Below are 20339 nucleotides of genomic sequence, written 5' to 3'. Positions count from 1 at the left end.
GAGAGGTAAAAATAAAGGTTGGGGTTTGTCAGGAAGAGGGGTGGAAGATAGAAAAATGGGGGAGATGGGGGGCATAGAAGGAGCGTGGCAAAAATTAGGGGCGAAGGAGGGAGAGATAGAGATTGGAGTGGGGGGTTTGTCAGGAAGGGTGTAAGAAAATAAAAGATGAGATGAGAGAGAATAGAAAGATAGAGAATGGGGTGGGGTGGTTTGTCGAAGGGGCCCCACCAGTCAGTTTGTTCAGGGGCCCGCTCTTGTCTATGAGAATCCTAGGTAGGTGAATGTGGGGGTTGCACAGAAGAGCAGCGGACATTGGAGAAGGTGATAAAGCATTGCGGCTGCCCCATATGGGGGAAAAGTAATTGCTGTGGCTGAATTTGCTATGGGACCCCTGGCCATGGAGTTACCACAAGCAGGGGCAACAAATAGGGGGATATGCCCCATGAGGTCCCATGACTTGTAGTTACCCCTGACACATTCCTCCTGCACCCCCTGAATACTCCACATATGAATGGATTTCCCTGTAGCAGACAATATGTAGTTGTGTGATACATGTATTTATAATATATGGGGGCAGTAATATGGGCCCCATACAGGCTGTTGTCTGACTTGTGAGGTGATGGTGACCCTATTGCATGTTACTGAGTACACATTCGCTTCCTGTTCCTACTTCCGTTCACTTCTATATATTTCTTCTCAGGTCTGAAGTGGGGGAGTGAAAGCCGTACACCAGGTGAATGTAGTGCGGGACCGGGGGGCGGGGGACACAGCAATCCTCCATCGGCGGACACACAGGAGCTCGGCATGGACACGGTACAAATGCGGCACCACCCCAAAAGGTAACGTGCGGTAATTAGCGATCCATACAGTACGCGATAAGGCATACAAAGGCTGTAAATACGTGTGCTTGTTATCACATCTGCAAAGGACTTTTACTGCAAAACGTTGCATTTATTTTACATAAGGAAGGCTTGATAGTTATTAAAGCCAGTGGGGCGATTTCTGTGCTGTGTGAGCAACTTTTACAGAGCGCCGCGCAGGAAAGGAAGCTTCATGCTTCTCCTCTAGGGGGCGCTGTACTGTAGGGTGACCCTTGCTTAATGGCGCCTCCCACTGACCCCCGTGCCTGACAGGACAGAGATATGGGGTGAGGGGGTGACAGGAGGAAACAGCACCCCATGGAGCTCTTCAAAAGGGCAAATTTTGAACACCCTGTCCATATTGGGGAGGAATTTTAAAGTTTTTTCTACAGCCCAATATTGTTAATTAATCAATAGCTGAGGACAGAAACACTTTAATGTTTATTATAATCATTATACACATTAGTTTTATTTTTAATGGGCCACCAATATGTGGCAATGAATACACATGCATGGTGGTGCTTTTTGATTGTAATAGGCACACACTTGTGAATGGGCCCCCAAGGGACCCTCCTTAAGGAATTCCCTCCCCTCAGGTAGTTTACCAGCATCCCCTCCTGTTGCTTAGTTTCTTTGGAGTTCAAACGCCATTTCTGAGGGAACCGGGTGAATGACATCCTCCTTGTGTGTGGTGTTAGGCTGTGTACACACGTGCAATTATTGTCATTGGAAATGAACGATCCACGAATGATTGATAATTGTTAACAAAAAAAGTGCACGACGACGCCAACAAACGAGGAATGTCGCTGGAATAGAACAACCATTCCGGTGGATCTGATTGGGCGACGAACGGTCCTAATCTACTGTGTATACGGTCGTTCAGTGATTATGGATTGTTACACGTCACGCCTCTTAAAAAATCATTCAAATGATCGTTCCTAGTGTGTACATTATTGGTGGATTATATTTGATCGATCGTATCGTTACAGCATAATAATATTAATCGTGGATCATTCATTTTCAAACGATAATTATTGCACGTGTGTTCCTAGCCTTGGGGTCTGGGCATTGCGGGCTCAGGCCAGGGCACTGCATCCTAATATTACTTTTATTAGTATAGTTGTAGTTGAATATATCCTCTGCTACTGATCCCTAGGCATCATGACAATGGTACTAAACCTTTCTAGGACTGTACAAACACAAAGATTGGAGTAACATTCTATCAATCTACTGATGATTCCATTCTGCAGTTCCAGTAATAGATACACTAGTCAGTGGAATGATGAATGCAATCTACTCCTGAAACATCAAGTATCAGGTGCCATGAGAGTACAGATCTGCAGATATCAATTCTATCTTTAAAGCTCACTAAGGAAGTGATGCAGAGGATGGGGGAACCCCCAGCTTCGTGGTATTAGGTAGTAAACAGATTTAATGCTCATCGTATTGTGTCTCGGGACTGGCTTTTAGAGGTATTCACTGGATAAAAAGTAACTTTTAGATTCTTTCCCCAATATTTAGTTTAGTTAATAATGTGACAGTATAGCTTGTCGAGCAAAATCCTATCTTCCCAACATCCTGATTGCACGGCAGATGTCCTTATCGTGACGTTACCCTCGTCTAGGTCAGCGGTCGCAAACCGGTGGTTCACGTAAACATTTTGGACATTATTTGCAATTTTTATGTTTTTTTTGATAATAAAACAAAAATAATATTCTTATAAATTCTTATGTTCTGAATGACAATTTCGCCTTTATATTGCACTAAATTCACGAGGTGTACTAGAAACAGATAAACAAGGGAGGCGCAGTGTAACGTTAGTGTAGTACTGTATGTTAAGTATGTTACTGTACTGTAAGTTGTATGAGGCGACCATTGCCAAGCCGTACGCTTCAGTATTGTTTCCACCATTACAACAGTCACCCCGCTCCTCCAATACCTATTCTCATCCGAGTGTTTTATTTTATTTGTTTATTTCTCAGATGTTCTTTTAGGTAAGTTTGACAGTAACTGTGTATTCTCTTTAACTGTTATATTTAATGGCATCAAATAGTTTGACTGTGATAACTATCATTTCCTGTTTGGTCCTAGATTTAAATGAAATAAACTCATAATGAGTCAGAAAAAGCAAACTAATATTTTGCATATATTTAGTAATACGAAACATAATGTAACTAATGATAATAGTAACAATAGTAATACTTCACTTAACCGTGAGCTGATGAATGAATCAGAACCTCCACAGTCCTTGTCAGCACCATTAGGAAGATCATTATTTTACAAATGTATTTATCTTTTTTAAAAAAGTCATATTAATGTTCCGCAGGATTTAAAATGATGAATTTATTGGTCCGTGAGGTCTGTAAGGTTGGCAAGCACTGGTTTAGGTCCATGATATTTTTAGTTACCTGTTTGCATAGACCCGCTGGCCACAAAACAAACGTAACATGGGATTCTTCCTCCTGTTGCCCACCAATGTAAGTGAGATTCATTCTTCCGACTATTAACAATTAACATCTTCCTTCTGACCAAAAGACAAAAGAGGGACTCATCCTCCATTACCTACCATTTTATTTCCTGCTGACCCCCAATGAAAGGGGAGTTCTTCTTTCCACCAACCAATGTAAGAAGGACTCTTCTTTCAGCCATCCATCTATGTATTAGGGACCTTTCCTTCCACCAACCTCTTATGTAGGAGGGTTCTTCCTTCCACTGGCCACCAATATAATTTACAATGAAACTGCTTTGGGTAAGGATGTTAAAACGAATCTTCTTCATGTGTCGGATACACCAAGCATGCCACTAATTACACATAGATAATATAGTTTGCTATACAGAATTTTAATGACATTTCTAAATTGCACAAGATATTCTCAGCTCTAAAACTATTTTTTTTTTCTTCTTGAAAAATACCAGCTCTGCCAGCGTGGGTGGTATAGCTGGTCAAAAATTGGGCAGGCATTAGTTTGCCTTCCTCATACAAGTCCCCAAGAAAGCAAACCCAACACAAAGCAACCCAGAGGGAGTTCAGAAGCATTTAAAGTGCAGACCAGTTAACCTTTGACTTCCAACATCTCCTGGTGACTGGGATGCTGAAATTCCCCTCTGACAACTCCAGCTCTGCCGTCTCTCTTCTTAAAAGTATCTGCTGCATATTTCACACAGCAAGATAAATGAAGGGACATCAGTGCTCCCCCTGGAATATTTTTTTTTATCTGTCCCGGGAAATTAAAGGGGATTTGAAAAAGAATTTTCCTGGCAGTGTAAAGTACCCAAAAATACGCCTTGTGAAAATGTGGATCTGATCCAGTATTAAAAATATTTGCTTACTAACAGTCATTCATTTTTAAGACATCCATTGTAGATTTCCTAGATAACCCAGATTCCCTGATGAAAATGTATCCTCTCCAGTCTTAGAGAGCTTTAAAAAATCAGGCTTATTGATAGTGAGATCTCTTCATTTAAATTCAACAGGTAAAGCTATTATAAGAAAGGGTTATGCTGTATTAGAAGTGGGCAGCAAAGTGTGCCACTGCACAAGGGCCCCAGACCATTCTCAGCCAGCAGGGGCCCCAAGCCAGTTCGGCACTTCCACCACTGCTCCTTACAAAGCTTTGATATGATGGGCTTAAAAAATAAGTTTGTTTATTAAATGGAATAAACTCTGAATTCTATAAAGTTTTGCTAGTAGCATAAATGTAATTTAAAGAGTACTTAATGCAGCACTTTGTGGTATTTGATACACTTTTACATTGGCAATGGTCAGTGAAGAAGTACACTGGTGCAATGGAAAAGTTTGTGGGTAAAATGACGGTCAGTAGGGAAGTATTCTTTGTGTTTGTTAGAGTGTTATTACTGTTTCCATCACGACAGTTTTTGGGTATAGCAATTGGCCACAAGGCCAGAGTACTACTTCACGAGGGTCCCATACTTGCGCCCTTGTACCCAAGCACCTAGAATTTTGCAGTGGCAGGCACAGAATAAGGTCCATTGGGGAGTGATAGAGAAGTGAGTACAAGTATTGGAGATCTACTAATACTTTATAAAATTTTGCATATCAGTGTTAGACTGCATGATCCTTATTTCCAAACCACAAGAACGTTAGCACCTGTTATGCTTTTCTGTTCCTCAATCTGAATATAATAAGTTGAATGTAATCTTCTAGAAACATTTATACTTCATGCTATTGTGCAGTGAATGCTTGGGAACATGCCTTACTTTTGGTTTCACTTTTACTAAGCAAAGTTTAACTTCATCAGGAGTAGAATGAGTAGAGAAGCATTGGAGACATCTAAATATCCAATTTGTAAATATTTTTACCCTATAGAGAAATATTACCACCCTATAGAGATCTACTGGTTGGCAATAGGTCTTTCATGGATACACTAAAGAAGCTAGAATTATATCAGCTGAGTCAGTTCTTTGCAACTGTCAGTGCATTGGTCCCTGCAGCAGGAAACCTCCTAAAAGTCCCCATCCCTTCCCACCGCATAAAACAAAAAGGTTGCTTGGATGTAGCCAAGCAAGCTGTCTGCACAGTGATCATTCACAAAATTATAACCAACGATCACTAAGCCACAATTTCTGGCTTAACAGCACCATTACGTCTTTTTTATGCCTGCCCTGCAACAGGCAAACCCCCCTTAGGACACAGGGCCCATCCAGGTTTTTCTGTGAGGGTTAGGGCATAATTTCTAGTTACACCCCTGATTCTATATAAACAGTGGAGGCCAATTTCAGCTGCATGTTACATTTATTGCATATACCCTATTGGAATATAGTAAAGGTCATTCTTGCTTAGGTTTTCAGAGAACAGTTATTCATAGCACAGTATAGTTCTGTCTATGAATTACCCCTTTTTTTGAGCTTTTTAAGACTCTTCCCTGAAAAAACCGTTATGTATTTGACACTTAATTTTTTGGGGCATAGAGATTTTTATAACTGCTAAAATAAAATTGTATACATGAGACTATGGTTCCAATAAAATGTACATGTAATAAATGCTAGAAAACTGGTTAATCATACAAACAAACAGGAGCCCTTGGGACAAAGGCAGTTCAATGCTGCTTTTGATTAGGCCCATCCTAAAATCAACTGTGTCATTAAAATAAAATAGTTTACCTCCCCCACAAAGAAACATACTTGACTCTTCTGCAGCCCATGCTGCCAATCCTCGAAGTAGTAAAATTAAATGGGCAGCAGGGGACCACAAAGGAGAAATGTATGTGCCCTTTACTATTCCTTTAAAGACAAAACACTAGTTTGTTCCTTATAGGTAAAAAACAGGTTCACTTTAAACCATGAAATACTGTTCCTGAACTGCAGTGTGCCTTTAATCATTGTTATAATCTAGTTTATTTACTTCTTACTCAAAGTCTGTTATATCTAATACACATAAAGCAAACAGTGTTTGCAAGAATGCAATTAGAATTTCTAGCGTTTTGATACGACCAGTAAAAGGTTGCATTGTAGGAGTAATGATACAGGATGTTTGTCATAATCTGAGTTTAGAAAGTCAGCCCTTAGATTTCGCTTACACAACCTTATTTCAGAAGAGGGCTGTGGCTTGTTCTGTATAGCTGCCATGACATATTTGTTCTGGTAACTCTAGCCGGTCATTGTGCAAGACTTAATTGGGAAACTCTCTATTGGTTCTGCTTTTGTTCCTGACTTTTTGCATTTGCTGTATACTGGAACAAGCCTAGAATGTGACCTTTGCTAATTATACTTGCATGTCTTAGTGTGTGTTCGTAAAAATCATAAATGTAAAAGTCAACACCATAGTGTATTTCTTTTATACTAATTGTGTTTTACAAAGGCATATGATAGTAGTGGGGTCATGATTACAGTTGGTATATTTAGCACAGGGGTTGTCAGCCTTTTTCACATAAACTGCCTCATATATTAAAGTTCTCCAAGACTGGAAAAGATACACTTTCTCCAGTAAACCTGGGTAATCCAGCAAATCTGGATTGGACCTGGTCCAGGATTAAAAACATCTGCTAACACATAGCAAATGACTCTTAAAAAATCCATTCCAGATTTGCTGGATCACACAGGTTATTTGATGAAAGTGTATCTTCCCCAGTCTTGGTGAGTTTTATACAATCATACCCAAAGTGTCAGATTCAAACATTAGATCCCTGCATACTAGTAACTTCCTAATCATTTTTACAAACGGCCGCAAATACAAGGCTTGTTCAAAAATTTGGACTGAGTTGTAAAGTGTACTTCCAGTTTTTGTATTATTCCTGCTGAAAGTTATTATACACTACACAATATTATTAGACCTAAATAAAGCATTGCACCTAGCACCTACAAAGAACGTTGCATTGGTTTGTAAATGAATGTTTTTTCTGATTAAATAAAACTTGCGACATAACCAATTTTTAAAACCTAATTACCCATGAAAGCCACATAAAGCAAAATAAATTTGCAATGACATTTTATGGAAACATAAGGTTGTTCCATGTTTATGCTGTGCTTCTGAAAATTGTGTGATGGTATCCCATACAGTACAGAAATCTTGAAGATTGACTTCACTATATCCTCAAGTGTTATAGTTTTTACCTTGACTATTGGCACCCTTACATGATTATCAGAAAATGCACCACTGCTCCCAGAAAATTGTTGCAAAATGCTATAGTATTGTCATGTTTATTTCTTTTGTTGGCACTGGAAGTACACAAAAAAGTCATTTCACACAAAACGTCAAATCTTTACTTTATTTGGTAAATTTACTACAGATTAGTGACATAGGTAATCAGGTTGAAAAAGTTCATTAAATTCTAAAGTAATCATTCTCTTGTATTGAAAGCACAATTATTTGGGTGCCCACCATGGCACTCCCGCTTTATTTAGGTTGCTGATCTATGATCTAAGCTTATATACTGAAGTGAACATGGTGCTGCTACATTATTCTTTTTCTATATCATAGTAATTTGAAGAGTGTGGTTTATTATCACCCTACGGTAAAAGTTTTTGGGGAACACAAGTAAACCATAAAAGTCCCCTTCTGTGGAAATGACTAAGGCTTTGAGAAAAATATGCAGTGTGTGTAAAATGAGGTCAAAAACACCAAGAGTACTGAATGCATACGAATTTACAAACAGAAAAAACATTGTGTATTGAATAATATACTTCTGGTGTATGAAATTGTATTTATTTTGCTTCCCTATAAAAAAATTGCAGGTCTACAAAATCTCTTTGTTGATTTTTCTCAACAGTTTCAAAACTGTTAAGGAAGTGAATTAAAGTTTATCTAAACTCAAACACAATTATTGTACATATTGGAGTTTATTCCCAATAATAAGTCTCTTTATTGAGACCTCTAAACTAATGTGGCCTATTAAACATAATAGGCAGATCGATGGAAAGACCTTAATAAAAAATAGCATGTGATTTTGTATCTTGGATTGACCAATGTGTAATAAAATGTATTTTCTTGGTACATGCAGGCAGTTAAAAAAGTTGAGTGAAGAAAATCTGAATAAGCAGCCTGAAGAAGTTTTTGATGTGCTGGAAAAACTCGGAGAAGGGTGAGCATCTTTTATTATATACCTTTTATTTGGTTGTTTGTACATTAATATATTAATGTATAAATTAATATCTGAATTATAAAAGTTTTCAAAAATGACCTTCTAAAAGGGCCAATGACAGAAAGTTGTTTTATGCAATCAATTCAGCAGTAAGATTTCCTGTCATAATTTCTTGTTCTTTATTCTCTTTAATTGATATTATCTGGGAGGTGGTGAAAATATGGAAATGCAACTGCTAGAGAGCTCACCACCAGATTCACCAGCAGATGTAAGAAATCTGGTGGCCTGAAAGTCCAGCCAACAAATGTTTAGATCCATGTGTTTACTTTGGAATTAGTAAGTCAGGTAAAAAATAAAAATGGAGGGTATAATATATAATTAGGATAAATGCGGGCATGCACTTTATGATTGTCCCTTTGCTAGGGCTTTGACTTAATAGCAAATATTCAGACATTTCTAACATACCATATTAAAACATTGAAATAAAATATGATAAAAATATAATATTTTCTCCCGGCAGGTCCTATGGCAGTGTATTTAAAGCCAGCCATAAAGAAACATGCCAAATTGTGGCTATTAAGCAGATTCCAGTGGAGTCAGACCTTCAAGAAATCATTAAGGAAATCTCCATTATGCAGCAATGTGACAGGTAAAAGATGCTACAGTACATGATTAGTATTTTTAGATGAAAGTGTGTCTGGAGATGTGTATATACCTGTTCACACATATCATGACATGTAATGTGTTGTGTTAAGAAATGTTGCAGGGACATTTTACTGAGTGTTGTTAAAAGAAGAGTGCTATATGACAGAGTGTACCTAACATCAGGAAGATCTTTTATGGCAGTGCAAGTTAGGGGGCATAATTCTGGCACAATTGTGTGGCTCACTAATTAGTATCTTTAGGCCTAAATAGTGGTATAACGGCAGATCCTGAAGTCCAAACAAAAAATTCTGCTTCATTCTTACCTCCCAGTGCCCAGTGCGCTGAAATGTGACAAGCATCTGGTGTTAGTTCTACCTAATGTGATGTTTTCCAAAATTCTGGTTCTCCAACATCCCCCGCACCCATAGGGGTCTATTTTGAAATCTGACATTCACAGAATCATTCCCTGGTGCATGTGTTTCCATTCCAGGTCCATGTGTTTCAATAGCAGTAAGTAATTCTCCATCATGGAATGTTTTCAGTATATGTCAGATTCACCTCTTTATAAATAGACCCATTTAGGTATGTGGCATACCCACTGACTGCTGTTTTTTCATCCACAAAATCCTGTCCTATAGGGCATGGTTACACCTTATAAGTGTGCGATAGTATGGACACTTGAAACTGTTGAAAGCAAAGTTTCAACACACTTACCACTGGACAGGTAAATATAATGCGACATCTTTATCCGCTACTACTTTTATTTTAAGTTTTTCACGTTCAGACAGGATCACCGGGGGCCCATTACAAAGAGGCATATTGGTAATTATATCTGCCTATATTTCAATAAAAAAGAATGTTTAAGACTATTTTAGTGACAGAATAATTTCTTCATCAGATTACTTTAGTTGGGCAGCCACCAACCAGCCAACTGGAACCAGTCCATGAAAAGATTATTATTAGAGATTATTATATAAAGATTATATTTTCCCAGAGACAAGCCTTGCTACATGTTCAAGTTTATATAAGGCTTTGTTCAAAGTGTCTCTTTATATTTCTGAAGTGGAGTAATGATATTGTAGAGAAAATTCAGCCAGAACACAAGAGAACAAGTAGGCATTCAATATTTAAGTTGTAATAAATTATTAAGACATGACCTTTTTTTATGCATCTAGTTATTTCCTCCCCAGTTCTCTTAAACTTGTTTCCGCTGAAGATAATAAGTCATGCATTTAATTCCAGTAATATCATATTTTACCTATTTATGACAAATATGTGTATAGGTTCATAGGGCTAAGTTCAAACCTGTGGTTATAAAACCACAGTGTTTTACTCAGCGCCAAGGGGTTGCCAAAAGCAGTCTGAACTGTAACCGCTGGTCAGGTTGTGCAGGTGTTTGCTTGCAATTAGAAGTAGTTGTTTTTATAACATTTATATGGAATTATGTCATTTTTGTAAGCGCTTGGAGTAGTTACCACTCTTGGATACAGCAAATGTCTGAACAAAAAATAGATGAATGATTAAACTATTCCAAATGTATTTTAGGGGGCTTGAAATACACTAGGTTAGTCCAGAGCAGCCTTTCTTAACCTTTTTAACATAGAGGAACCTGTGAAACACCTTTTAGCCCCCTCTAATAATTTCTCACAATACATTATTATTAACTAATTAAATAACTAAGCAGAAATATTATGTAGAAAGGAAATGCAGGCAGTGTAAATTGTATTGATTCCCTGATGGTCAGTGATGTCCCCCTTGAATTGATACATTAATGATAAGTGTTCTCCTACATTGATGGTCATTAATGAAGAGCTGCTGTAGGTTTGTGTTCCATAGGAGATGGACCACCATACATTAGTTATCATTGGGAGAAGGGACCCCATGCTGTGAAATCATTATTTATTGTTATTTCATAATGACTTGTTTTGTGTGGGGTTATCAGCAAACCTAATCCAAAAAAATGTAAATGTAAGTATAAAATGTAAAAAATTGATTTTACCTTTTATCTAGCATAACTTCTGTATTGCACTGTTCATCACCAGACTCCCTGGCCATGGGTGAGAAAATAGATTTAGGGCGAAAATAAGTGGCTATATATAGGAGGTAAATATTGTATATGGCCCTGCCTGCACAAACATACTTTACATCTAGCCAAAAGAACTGACTGTATATTTAGGCAAGTTATAATAGACTTTATGAATCATTGCATAAAAATGAATTGTATGGTTTCTGGACAGGCCCTTATGTAAACACAACTGCAGATATGTATATGATTTGACATGAAAAAAAGATTCTTCACACTAAAGAAATAACCACGCCTTTACTTATTCTTCTTGGTCTATATCTTCCGTTTTGCACCGTGTTACTTTAGATGTGGGTTGAGATAGAGACATCTGACATGATCAACCTCAATGACAGTACAGTCTCTTGAATTTCAAAAAGGACTGCAAAACTTTAGGGTAACCTGGTAGAAGAGATTGTATTATGCTGTAGTTTGCTATGTTTATAAGAACAATTCAACTCAGACAATTAGAATATAATAGCATTATGTGGAATTTGCAAGATCATACATTATCAATGCTGCTTTAGGTAATTGCAGATGATAAACTCAGTGGTTTGTGAATTTTGGTGTGGATTTTTACTGATTCCCTAGCTATCTGTTTTAGCAATAGAGGAAAAAGCATCAATCCTTAATTGTGGACATCTATAGCTACTGACCATAACATCATTGTATCTTGCTAGATAAAATTGCTTTCTTTATTTTATTAAATTTTATTAATTTTTATAAAACTTAAAGTGATGCTTTGAATGCATAAAATTAATAATATTATTTTGTATTTCAAAGTTGCTGTTCAATGTGCCTTTTATTTAAATGTTTGATGTCCAGTTTTAGTTTATTGTAGTTTGATGGTATCAGCTGAATATAAAGAGGTTTCCTTCCATTCTTCCATTGCAGCACTCATGTTGTAAAGTATTATGGCAGTTACTTTAAAAATACCGACCTGTGGATTGTGATGGAGTTTTGCGGAGGAGGATCAGTCTCTGATATCATTCGACTAAGAAAACAAACAGTAAGTCACCAAAAAGCTCACATTTTCCTAATTGGTTAGATACCTTTGCTCAAAAAACTGTCATTGGTTATTATTATGAATAAACAGGATTTATATAGCACCAACATATTATGTAGCGCCGTACATTAAATAGGGGTTGCAAATGACAGACAGATACAGAAGGAGGAGAGGACCCTGCCTAGAAGAGGTGGGGGAAGTATCACACAATAGGAGGGAGGATATAGAATGGTGGAGAAGAAAAAGACGGGTAGGCAAGTTTGAAAAGATGGGGTTTAAAAGCTCTTTTAAATGAGCAGAAAATAGGAGCAAGCCGAATAGAATAAGGAAGACCATTTGAGAGAGTCGGGTCAGCTCTAGAAAAGTCTTGGAGCCGTGCGTGTGATGAGGTTATGAGCAAGGAAGTCATTAGTGGATCATTGGAGGAGCGGAGAGATCGGCTGGGGGAGTATTTTTTTACCAGGTCAGAAAAGTAAGTGGGACAAGAACTGTGGAGGGGTTTGAAGCCAAAGCACAGGAGCTTGAATTTGATTCTAAGGTGAAATGGAAGCCAATAAAGGGAACTACAAAGAGATGCAGCAGAAGAGCGGTGGGAAGCATGGATAAGTTTGGCAGCAGCATTCATAGTAGATTGTAGAGGAGAGAGTCGGGTTAGTGGAATCCCCCACATGACTGTGCCTGATGGCATTGAAAATATTGTTAGACTCTTGTGGGTAGTACGGTTTAGAACATACACATTGTTGTATTTTTTAATAAAATGTATTCCAATTTAGTCTAAAAAGTAGAAACAGATAAAATAAACGATTTAAAGGAACTAAACCATTGTGTTGTTTAATTTAGCAAAAAGAAATAACATTTTCCCTTAACAAAATAGGACTTGTTACTGATATAACAGCTGAAAATAGGGTGCCATGGAAATCAAGTTTTCTTTGGAAAGTTCTTTCAAATGCTGTTGCCGAAGTTCCTTCACATACTTTGCACATCTTGATAGAGTTTAAGTGTAGACACTTTGCTGCCCATTGTTTCTCTCACTTAACCTCAGACTGATAGAGTCATACAAGTCATTTTTTATTTACACCCTATGTTATATGTTCTGCAGCATTTCAATAAAAGGCAAAGGTGAATGTAAATTGCACAAATTCCTTGTCTAGTACCAAAGCTGGTCATAATATGACAGCACTGCATCAGTCAACTCAAGTTTTCTTTTTTCCAGTCTCAATGTGACAACTAATTATCTTTTATAAAACTTTGCTCCAAAAACATTTATTTTCATTCTTATTTTGACATATCCAATAATATTCTCAAGCCAAGAGGAAGTACTTAGAATGCAGAATGTAAATACAATTTGTGTGTTTCACTTCATGTTTTACACAGGCAGGCGGATGTAAGGTCTGTGGCTTTTAGACCTTTTGATACACCAATGTTAACGAAAACAAGCATGAAGGTTAAAACACAAACACATTTTGTTTATAAAAATTAGCAATTGATATTATGTTGAGGTGGAACCAGAAAACCTTATTCTGGATATACTGTAGTACTTTGTATGAATCTCTTTCATTAACAAGGGTAAAGTTCAGCTATTTTGATGTGAACAAAATCCTTTTTTTTTTGTTAACTATCTATAAAAAAATAGTTCCTAAAACATTCTCTCAGTATGGTTACCTAAGGAATTAAAATGCTGCCCTGGGTACATCATAATGACGAAGTCTTTTGATGCTGTGCCACATGTATCATGTTATTATTTTGGTAAAAATTGAATGCTTACATATTTATTATAATTCAAACATTGCCTGAACGTCTCACTAATACCTCTACTGTTACCAACAATTCAGGTGAATTATAGCTCAAACTTGTCAATTGCTCCGTGTGCTAATCTTCCTTAAAATTAATCGTAAAGGCTTGGTTGTTGGTACATGATAAAGCAGAACCATGCAGATAGAAGAAACCTGGCCTTGTGCAGCCTTTTTATTGTTGGATATTTAAAAACAATGCTAAAAGGGCTTCTTACACATTATATGCCTACAAAAAGTTCCATCCAGTACATTACATCCTCATGTAGACTTCATTAGGGGATGACCAGTGGCACTTACAGATTTTAGCCTGTTGGGCCTATTTAGACCAATGTGTTGGGTTACTGGGAGTTTGACTTTGCATCAAACCCGGTTAATGCACAAATGTGTGCATTGTGGTGTGGTGCTATTTATTGTGAATAACACCCCATTGCATTTATACACAAATGCAAATTCTCTGTGTGCAGCAGTGTGCTGCTATTATGAAAATAATAATCTCAGTGTGTAGGAATCTTGCTTCTCACCTGTGCTTAAAGTACAACTAAATGTATTGTCATGTATTCTTAAAGAAAGTTAAATCTTTACCATCCTTGAGTAATCTAAATTATTTTTGTCTCACATGTACCCTCTCTTCCCCTCAATCCTAGAGGCAGCAGAAAACACTAGGTTTGACTAGGTGTAGCCAGGTGCTGATTGGCAGTGGTTACGCTGATAGCCATACCCCTTGCAACATATTCTCATCCTTGTGTAGTACAAGCAGGCACAGACTACATGAGTGTCATGTACTGCAAAACATATTATTTTATGGAGAGGTCATGTATCAAGGCAGGATGGATCCATATCGATGACACCAAATTCTAACCTAACTTCTTGAATGTCACAGCAGAAATCTATGTTTCTTGTCCTGTTTTGGTGAGCTTTTACTAGTTGTAGCCGGAGGAGTCTATTCCTAACTAACAGGAATGGCAACCAATGTGGTCTCCTGTACCCCATCTGCTTCAAGGTTTGACGCTTTGTGCATTTAGAGACGCTCTTCTGCATACCTCAGTTGTAAAAGTAGTTATCTTAGTTACTTTTGCTTTAATATCTCAAACCAGTCTGTCCCTTTCCTCTGATCTCTGGCATTAACTATGCATTTGCCCAGAGAACTCACTGAATATTTTTTAATATTTAACTTGAGATGGAGATGGTTGAACATAAAAATCTCAGTTGATCAGCAGTTTCTGAAAGAGTCAGACCAGCCTACCCGGGATCACCAACCTTGCCATGTTCACTTAAATGACCTTTCTTCCACATTCTGATGCTTGGGTTAAGCATTAGTCTGCTGTCATGTGATTGGCTGAATAGTAACAAAAGGAGTATGTAATGAAGTAGCTGGTTGGTGTATACTTTCTAGCGGTATTTCCTACTCCCTTAATCCATCAGTCTTATCAACAGTTGTGTATTTAATGCCCGCATGTGCTATTGGAGAATGCATTCTTTCTGGGTTATCAGCAGTTAATATATAGAATAGGAATATATAGAAAGCTCCTCTTACCTTTCCACTGTCGGCATGAGAGCCACTAAGGTAAAAACAACACAGCTAAAATGTAGTGGGGGAGTCATCCTGTAACCAATGTATTTTTTTTTGAATGGCCGTACATGCTAAAAACAACATACAATGATTCAAAAGTCCACTAGAATTATGATACAATTTCTGACCTATCATATCCATTCTGTGACATTTTCTTTTGCAGTTGAAAGAAGATGAAATGGCGACCATATTGCAGTCAACTCTAAAAGGATTAGAGTACCTTCATTTTATGCGAAAAATACACAGGGACATTAAGGCCGGAAACATACTACTAAGTTCTGAGGGGATTGCTAAACTGGCAGATTTTGGAGTGGCTGGTCAGTTGACAGTAAGTGCTTTTCACATTAATTCATTTCTGTAAATGGAAAAAAATATTTTATTTTAGTTGTATTTTTTTAAATTGACATTATTTATATGTTTTTATGATACGTAAGATTGGCAATTAGTAGAAATTGTGTGGGTTTAGTGGTGCTCATTGGAGAAATGTGTGTGTGTGTGTACATAGATGGTCAATGTAGTATGCAGGTGCAACATGTAGGGGTGCAATTGGGGGTCAGGGAATTGCATGGGGAACAGTTCCAGATGATGAAAGGCAGAGGATCACTGGCTGTCGGAATTTGCACAGGACCAGTGATGGTCAGTGAAATAGCACAGTAGCAGTCAATTTTTTTTAAGGAAGCAGCAGTGGTCAGTTAAGTACTTAAAAAATGTTTGAATGCAGCACATTGTGCCTTAGAGAAGATGCTGTGGACTGGTATCTTGTGGAAGCCAGGGGTTTAGTGTAAGTATAAGTTCTTTACATCCCCTCTCATAAACAAAAATGAACGTTTGAGTGTTGAGGTAAATCTGCTACAAGTTTTACTTTTTTCTGGAGATAGACTTAAAGCTATTGATGATGCTTACATTTCTAGACCTAACCATCTGTTTTTATCATTCTTTTTTACTAAATATATACAATCTTTGTTTTCCAATTAAACCTGTAATACATCACAAAGGATTTACAGAGTATTATGATTTAACTAAAGGAAAAGCACAACATTAGCAACTTTCCATGATGCACCCCTGCAAAGAACATAGTAAAAACTTGCTTCTCTTGGTGCCTGTGCCATCAAATAACATTGTAACAAAAATGCCACTTGAAGACTGCTGCATTCAGTGGCATCCCTGGCCGACTCCTCAATCATTCATGACTGTGTAGTACCATAAGGGTTGACGGTAAGAACCAATGACCATAGTGGTGGACTAGCAATCTGACTACTACTTGGCTACTGGTGTCTTCAGGTTGCATTTCTTTTGGTGGTGAGTGGCACAGGAGAAAGTATTTACTTTGTTTAGGGCGAATTGACAGTTAGTGACGGAGTTTTATATATTTGTCAGCTTACCAGATATACTGCACACTTTAGATTTCTTTTTGCAGCCTATTTCATTTTTATTTTCACCTTCCTGTCATAGGGTGACAACTACCACCTACCATACTGTATCTATAAAGAAGCAGAGTTGTGATCCTTGGATGGGACTGCAGAATGTAACACAAACCAGAATAAACTGATGGGTGTTTACTATTACGATGTTACGATTCTCTGTTGTATCCCTAACTAATAAAAATCCTATACATAGGCTTTAACATCAGATAGGTGTTAAAATTTTCTTGAGAAGTTTCATAATATAGAGGTATTATAAACAGACTAGAATTAGGATGAAGTCCATGATAGTGTATCAGTCTGTGCCTCCCATATTTTTTTTTCTATTTTTTTGCACTGCTGTCACACTGGCATCCCAAAAAATGTGATGAATATTAATAAATAAAGCAGCTGAAGTCTTAATATGTGTATGTTTAATTATGTATCACAGATCAGTCAGCCGATAGATCAAAGACGCTTAGTTATGTTTAGATATCCAATGTGACATAAAGCGTCAATCAGAATGTACATTTTTTTTTTATTGTGGAAGAAGAACAGCAAAACATTTTTTGATAAGTATGTTTTTAGAAAAATATGTTTGAATATGCCTGTACCACTAGAGGGATCTGATATATACAGGCTTAGGCCAAAGTTTACAATTTAGATGGAAATATAATTGGAAAAAACAATAATTGTAAATTTTCTATCTCTATCAGGACACTATGGCAAAGAGAAACACAGTAATCGGAACTCCATTTTGGATGGCTCCAGAGGTGATTCAGGAAATTGGATATAACTGTGTTGCAGACATTTGGTCACTTGGTATAACTGCTATTGAAATGGCTGAAGGGAAGCCTCCATATGCTGATATTCATCCGATGAGGGTAAGTAGTGGAAAGTATATTTTGAGTAAAGTATGTGGTGCTTAGGAATTTAAAAATGACATTTGTTCCTCCTGGCAAGACTCTGTGCTGGTCTATCAGACTCTAGATGCTTTAACAAGTAGTGTAATGTAGGTTAGTAAAACCCCGCTATTTGTATTTATTTTATCATTAATAAATAAAGCATTTGACATAACAAGTATTTTCATGTACTGCACCACAACATATAATTAGTCAACACTCATTGGAAGGTTTCGCTATGACCCCGAATGGTGGTATATGACAACTGTGTTGTGTTTCTGTATCAACTGCTAAAGTGTGTTTAAAATTTACAGCACCCTGCTTGTTACCTTTCAGCGTAAATCAGTGTCTGGACCAGTGATTCTAGCTAGCATAAAGCAATCAGAGGTGATATGGGTGTCATCTAAATTGGTCAATGTTGGTAGAAGTATGTCTAGACCTGAAAGTCTAACTGACAGCTCAATGTACATTGTCAGCATGCCAAAAGCCAGGTTGAATTTACTCTCAAGTTCAGTAGATTCACTTAGTAAAGAAAAGTAATGAAAATCCACGTGAATTGGAGTTAACAAGGTTGCCGAGCCTTAGACTACAAATTTAGAAGAAAATAGAGAGAATGGCTGATTTTTGTGGCAAAACTGCAAATAAAGTCCTTTAAGTGCTAAGTGATACAAGGATATTACAATACCAATGTACAATGTCACATTTGGTCACATAGTATGTGCCACTGGCTTAATCTTAATCAGTAGATTCACTGCTATCTCAGGTTGAAATGAAAAGTGTCAAAATAAAATACAAATATTGTATCGCCAGAACTCTAAACTCATCCATAGGAATGTAAAAATCCTCATACCTGGTCTAACTAAATTCTTTGTGATCCCCAAAGGCAAATGGATCAATATTCTACAATCTTATTTCCTAATATTACTATTGATATTCCTATCCATTTACCCTTTCCTAGAGTAACAATGCACACTAATTGGACATAGTACTCTAGGACTGGAGGTCTGTTAGGAATATGCTTAATATAGGGAACGTATTTTGTTGTTTACAAGGCAAGAGCAGGGCTGATTAAAAGCAGAGTCCATGGAAATTTTGGAGCTCTGATGGACTGATAGGTTTTTTTTTTTTCATTTATCAGTTTGTTATATCAACAGATTTATCAAACAAATAGGAGATATTCATTGTAAGGTTTTGCTTTAATGTATAGGTAAAGATAAAAGTCACAGAAATCATTGCCTGTATTTTCCAAACCCCATGATTTGAACTTTATGCACAATTCTACCAGTGTGTTATAATATGATTGTAGCTATGTGAATGTTTATTTTTAGATTTGCAGATTTCTATTTTGGTTAGGAATATCAAATTTGGAATGCACAATAAGCAGAGTACAAATCAGTGACTATGTGCTGCTTGGCATGTTAAGTACAAGGTAGTCTTTCTGTAGGAGCATATTGCAACCACTTGATGGCAGCACCTACCTGTGTAGCCAGCGATACATCTGGATGTGACAAAAGGTGCTTCTGTACAGTGTTATATACCAAACACATTGTCAAACACATACAAAAACTGATAAAGCAATTTAAGGTAATGGTAATGGGTACATAAATTGATCCGATGTTATTTGGTTTAAAGAATTGACACTTTATTGTACAACAAAATTTATAAAAGTTTTAAGTTAGCTTAATAAATTGTGAATCACAGTGGCCTGATGATCTGCTTTTTGACCTGAGTTAAATCTGTTAAATAATGATTGTACATTGGAACAATTTCTGGATGACCAAACCATTTTTTTTTACAAGGAGAAAAAGGTGAATTCATATTCTGACCACACCATAGTTGACTATTTGAAAAAAATACAAGAGAGACAAACTTTGCTTTTTTTAGGCTGTTGGCTCAATCCCTCAGTTATATTCAGGTTCTTTTTCATATATTTTATATAACTTTTATCTAAAAGTTCCTAGAAAAGTGTTTTTTTCATAGCGGTGAATATTTTCAGTATGATTTCAGTAACAATGTTGTAAGTATATTTTTTTTTTGTGTTTAAGTAACACAGGGTAGTTAATAATATCTTCAGTGACAACATTTATATATTCACCAGGACTTGAGATTTTATTTTTGTCAAATTAGTGGTGCAAAGATACATGAAGATATTACATTTTTAAACCTGACCTCCAGAGAGATACAAAGCTGCAAGGAAGCGCAGTTCTGTTATCAATATGTAGCAGGGGATTCATTTTGGAGTGTTCTGAAATCTTCTAGATTGTGTTTCTCCCTAGGGAATGATGGTCGGGGACAGGGCTGGAAACCTGTCCTAGCAAGATAGGAACCAGTCCTTGTCCTGGTGCATTTACCTGTTGAACCTGTGGTGACTTTTTATGACCTTTTATGACCTTTTATGACCTTTTCTAGGCAAGCAATTTGAACAGGATAAGTATGTGAAGACCTGAAGCAGGTTGGGGGGGGGGGGCGGACGGTTGGGACCACTAATAATTGGAGTCTACAAGCTCCAAAGATGGCCTGAGGCTCCAGATCCTAGACAATAGATCACTGGAAGGATGAACCT

The 20339-nt window shown here is 37.1% G+C and overlaps 1 protein-coding gene across 1 annotated transcript in view; it reads left to right on the top strand.

The window, feature by feature from the left end:
- Positions 1 to 683: 683 nt before the first annotated feature.
- The window catches only part of LOC140333283 (serine/threonine-protein kinase 4-like), a 40329-nt gene continuing 20673 nt past the window's right edge, over positions 684 to 20339 (top strand). Inside the window, exons 1-6 of the mRNA XM_072414845.1 lie at positions 684 to 839; positions 8318 to 8398; positions 8919 to 9047; positions 12000 to 12114; positions 15638 to 15802; positions 17591 to 17758. Of these exons, the coding sequence (XP_072270946.1) occupies positions 805 to 839; positions 8318 to 8398; positions 8919 to 9047; positions 12000 to 12114; positions 15638 to 15802; positions 17591 to 17758 (693 nt within the window). The 5' untranslated portion in view covers positions 684 to 804. The remainder of the gene's footprint in view (positions 840 to 8317; positions 8399 to 8918; positions 9048 to 11999; positions 12115 to 15637; positions 15803 to 17590; positions 17759 to 20339) is intronic.

Source organism: Pyxicephalus adspersus, chromosome 6, assembly GCF_032062135.1.
Source record: "Pyxicephalus adspersus chromosome 6, UCB_Pads_2.0, whole genome shotgun sequence".
Lineage (NCBI taxonomy): Eukaryota > Metazoa > Chordata > Amphibia > Anura > Pyxicephalidae > Pyxicephalus > Pyxicephalus adspersus.
The sequence above is the reverse complement of the archived record's forward strand: the minus strand, read 5'-3'. Positions and strand labels throughout refer to the sequence as shown.